This window comes from Cucumis melo, chromosome 9, assembly GCF_025177605.1.
Source record: "Cucumis melo cultivar AY chromosome 9, USDA_Cmelo_AY_1.0, whole genome shotgun sequence".
Taxonomy (NCBI): Eukaryota; Viridiplantae; Streptophyta; class Magnoliopsida; order Cucurbitales; family Cucurbitaceae; genus Cucumis; species Cucumis melo.
Genome location: NC_066865.1, coordinates 19,657,270 through 19,661,492, shown reverse-complemented (window position 1 = coordinate 19,661,492; position 4,223 = coordinate 19,657,270). Strand labels below are relative to the sequence as shown.

Sequence of the window (4,223 nt, the reverse complement as noted above, 5' to 3'; positions counted from 1 at the left end):
TCCTCTGCCTACATTTCTTGAACATTGAATATGATGCTTTTTATTTTAATACTTTTGAAAAATATTTACGCAATATAGTAAAATTTATATTAATATATATTTTAATGCTAATTACATTTTCATCTAAATTTTGAAGGACGAAATGGTCCATTAATTTTAATCTTACGAGTTAAAAATATATTTAATGTTAATTGATTTTTTTCTTTTTTCTTTTTTTTTTTTTTTTTTTTTGAAGTAGGAGGATTTTTATCAAAATATTGTTAATACAAGAACACACATTTCATGTCAAACTGTGCATGGAACAAATTTTAGTTATAACGTTGAGATATGTTCAAAGCTAAAATCACACTTTTTTTAGTTTGGTAGTTTAAAATTTTCTAGGAAATGAAGATTTTGTTTGAAAAATGATTAGAAATGGCCATAATCACTTTTTTCCTTAGCTCAAATTGATTTTAGGAAAATAATTTGTTGCAAGTAATTTTTACAAGGAATTAACCAGTAATTACTCTCATATTGTTGGTCAGAAGTCGTTAATAAAGCAAACAATAAAATAAATAGAAATAGATTTTAGAATAATTATTTAGTTAATTAGGTAAGTCTAAATTAACTTCTAGAATAAAAAAATCAAATCTAACCATATGAAGTACACTTTAAAACAATTGAATCTACTTGGGTATGTAAGTAAAACTAAACTCAAACCGAAAATTTGAAGGGCTAAATCATACTATTAAAAAACAAACAAAGCTCAGTGTTCATCAAATTTATAATTCAAACCCAATTTCATGTGGGTTTTTATTTATTTGTATTATAATTTTTAATTCTCATTCATTTTGGTGTTGTATTAATTCTCAAACAATGTTGGTGGAATGAATAAGCATTGAAGGGATTAAGATGAGAAGAAGTATTGATGAATTCAATTATTTCTCCCTCTCCATTTCTTTCCCACTTCAACGAATCCCATTCCATTGTAAACGAAACTGAAGCTTCAAGCAAATCCTCCCAACTCCTTTCTTCTAATTCCATCAATTGCGGTTTCACTCCATTCTCAAATTTCTCCCACTCACTCCTCACCACCACTGCCTTTCTTCCCCCCGCCGGAGATTTCGATTCTCCGGAGCTGCTAGACGAAGATGACGATTCCGTCACCTCCCACATTCTCCTCACCGTTGCTTCTATGCCTTGAATCCGCGATTCCGGTATTCGATTAATGTCTGGGAATTCATACGCGCTGCACACTTCCATCAATTTGCACCAATCGTAAAGCACTGAGAGTTGATTTGCTTGGATGGCGGCCTTCTTGTAGATTTCGATCGCTGCTACAGAACTCCGATACGGTAGTTGAAGAAGACTGTCTTCGATTGAATCGAGATCTCGACAGAGAGAGTGATAGCAATAGAAGCTCTCGCGGATTATGTTCTTCATCGCTAATCGAACTACGAAGCTTTGTAATATTCTCCCAACCGGTTTGCAATCGATTACTCTGTCGATTATGTTTTGCATCTGTGTTGTTGTTTCAATTACTCTGTTAATTTCGTTGATTCTGCTCGGAACTGTTCCAATCGATTTGTGTACATATGAATCATCTGGTGTTTTTCTGTAATAGGACAAATCGGAATTCAGAGCTTCGTCGAGGAACCGAGCGTAGGATCTAATGAAAGAGTCATAGTCTTCGTCTGGTCGGCTATGGCACTGGTGAAGAGAAATTGAGCCATTGGATCGGCTGCGGAGTAGGTGTAATCGGAATTCAACGTTGTCAGGGAGTGATTGGAGCAATCTGTGGAGGAGAAGGAGACATTTGAGTCGAACTCCACAACAGTGAGATTTTCGAAATCGACGGGAGAAGCTGAGTGAAAAGGATCGATACGAAGGAGGAGAGAAGGCGAAGATCTTGAGAAGCTCTTGAACGTACTTTTCCGGCAACGGTGAGTCATTTGGAGCGGTGGCTTTGATGACTATGAGATCGACGTCGGAATATCCACTGGCTGTTACGATTTTGGCGTAGCGGACGGAACAATTCTCTTTGACGGCGGTGAGAAATCGCCGGAATCTTGTCTTCATAGTATGAATGGATTTGGATCAAGAGAGATGATTGTTAGAAACGAATGATTTGAAATAGAAAAAGTATTATTTCAAAAAAGTTGAATTAGAAGAATGATTTTATGCAATCTGACAAAGCAAAATGTTGTTTGATTATATCTTAGTTTTGGCTTTTGGGGGAATCACGAAGTGCTACAATTACAAGAAAAATGTTTATGCAATCGATGCCACCAGAATTAGTAGAGGACTTAATTTTATGAAAACTTGAATAATGGTTGTACATGAGATGGAGGAATTTCTTTAACCAATTAGTATAAAATTCTAGTTGGTCCGATTTGGGTATTCAACCCAACCGATTGCTTCGTCATTCTTTTCTTAAATTTTAAATATCAAAATATCTTTGTTTTACTGACTCAAGCTAGGCATAGATCAATTATGAATTTGGTGACCTTTTGAAATTTTCTTAGGATGTGTAGGGACAACTTGTATGGACGATGGAAAATGTCGAGATACAATTAATTTGGATTGTGAATCTTAAACCTAGGGCGTTACAATCCCAAATTTATAAAACTCAGTCCAACCCAATTCAATCTAAAATTAACTCAAACCTATCTTTACGATTAGGATTGGATAGTTTAGATTGTTCGGTTCGTCGAGTCATTTGATCATCTATAATGAATATGTTATTATTCTTTAAAAAAAAAAACATGTGTTATTATTTATATTATATAATGTTAATGACATTATTATTGTATTGATGTTTCTGTTTGGAAATAAAATAGGTATACTGCTTTTTACTTTGCATATTTCAAGTTTGTAGGAGATTCAAAAAAAACAAACAAACTTGCTAATGGTTAATATATGTATGTGAGTTGAAGGAAGATTATTTTAAACATTCACATGGATTAATTTTGACTATTTAATTTCATGGTATTTTGAATTCTTTTATATATATCTATCAATATATATACATACACTATTTATTGTAAACTTGAGGGTAACATTTACAAATAAAACAGACATATCAACAACAGTAAATTCAACTACCTCCTCATCAACAGTACTGTAGTGCAGGCAAGGGGTGGGTCGCCCCATTTGCGGTACGCGCACACCGAACAAAGGTCACAAGGCAATTTGGCTCATGTAGGTTGGAATCCCGACAATAAGAAGCATTGATAAGCTCACCTCAATTTGACTCCATAATCATGGGGGAAAAGATAACCATCAAACCTGGCAAGAAGAGAAAAAAGCCCCCTGATCACTGCAAGCACACCTCCAAATTCTTGATGCCCCAATTCTCAAAGACTCTCTCTCTCACCCAACAAAGATAGAGAACCCCATGGAATCACACACAATCCAACTAATGTCACCAACGCCACGATTCTCCACTCAAGTTGCATTAGGAATTGAATGTTTAGAGCCTTTAGGTGGGTGGAGACCAACAAATATGACTCAAAGGACTCTCCATCCTACTCAAGAATAGCGAAGAGAGACTTTCAAACCGAATTCCTTCACATCAAACATGACATTATCATCGTAGGTCAATCTTAATTTAATCTAAACCATTAGAAACTTTAAAGTATAAAAACTAAATTATTTCATTGTAATAGTCAACAATACTAAATTGTTACAAAATTAAAAATATAAAAACTAAAAGGTTAGAGATTAAATTTATATTTTTATAAAAAGTTCCTGATAAATAAAATTGATTTTTAATACTTTTCAAAAATCAAAATTAAAAAAGAATTTTTCATATTGGCACCCAATCTAAATAAATAGGAGCATTAATTGAATGCTGTTGTCTTGCACTTTGATTCAAATAGGTGTGACTTTTAGAATAAACAAAAACAAAAAAGAAAACATTCTACATATTAATTATTTTTTAAAAAAAGCATTATTTTTCTCACTAATCTATTTTGACACTCTTAAAATTCTATGATGTGATTTTAACAAGGACGAAGAATAATTAGTAGTTGACTTTTTTTTTATGAAATGTTGACGAATTTATAAATTTATGATTTAACGTAAACTCTAAACTGTGTATTAAAGAAATTAATACTTTCTTTTTCCGGGAATTACTCAAAAATATATAATAAAAGATGATCTCATTTTCACCCGTTGTTATTATATGAAGTTAGTACTAACTTCTTTTGTTCAAAATAACGTAATTGTGCCTAAAATAGTTT

At 32.9% G+C, this 4,223-nt stretch overlaps 1 protein-coding gene across 1 annotated transcript; it reads right to left on the bottom strand.

Annotated features, from left to right (window-relative positions):
- Positions 1-825: 825 nt before the first annotated feature.
- Positions 826-2,058, bottom strand: LOC103504528 (putative clathrin assembly protein At4g02650). Its single transcript, XM_008468871.3, has one exon. It carries the CDS (start codon positions 2,056-2,058, stop codon positions 826-828), a length of 1,233 nt encoding a protein of 410 aa, XP_008467093.1.
- Between the last annotated feature and the right edge of the window lie 2,165 nt (positions 2,059-4,223).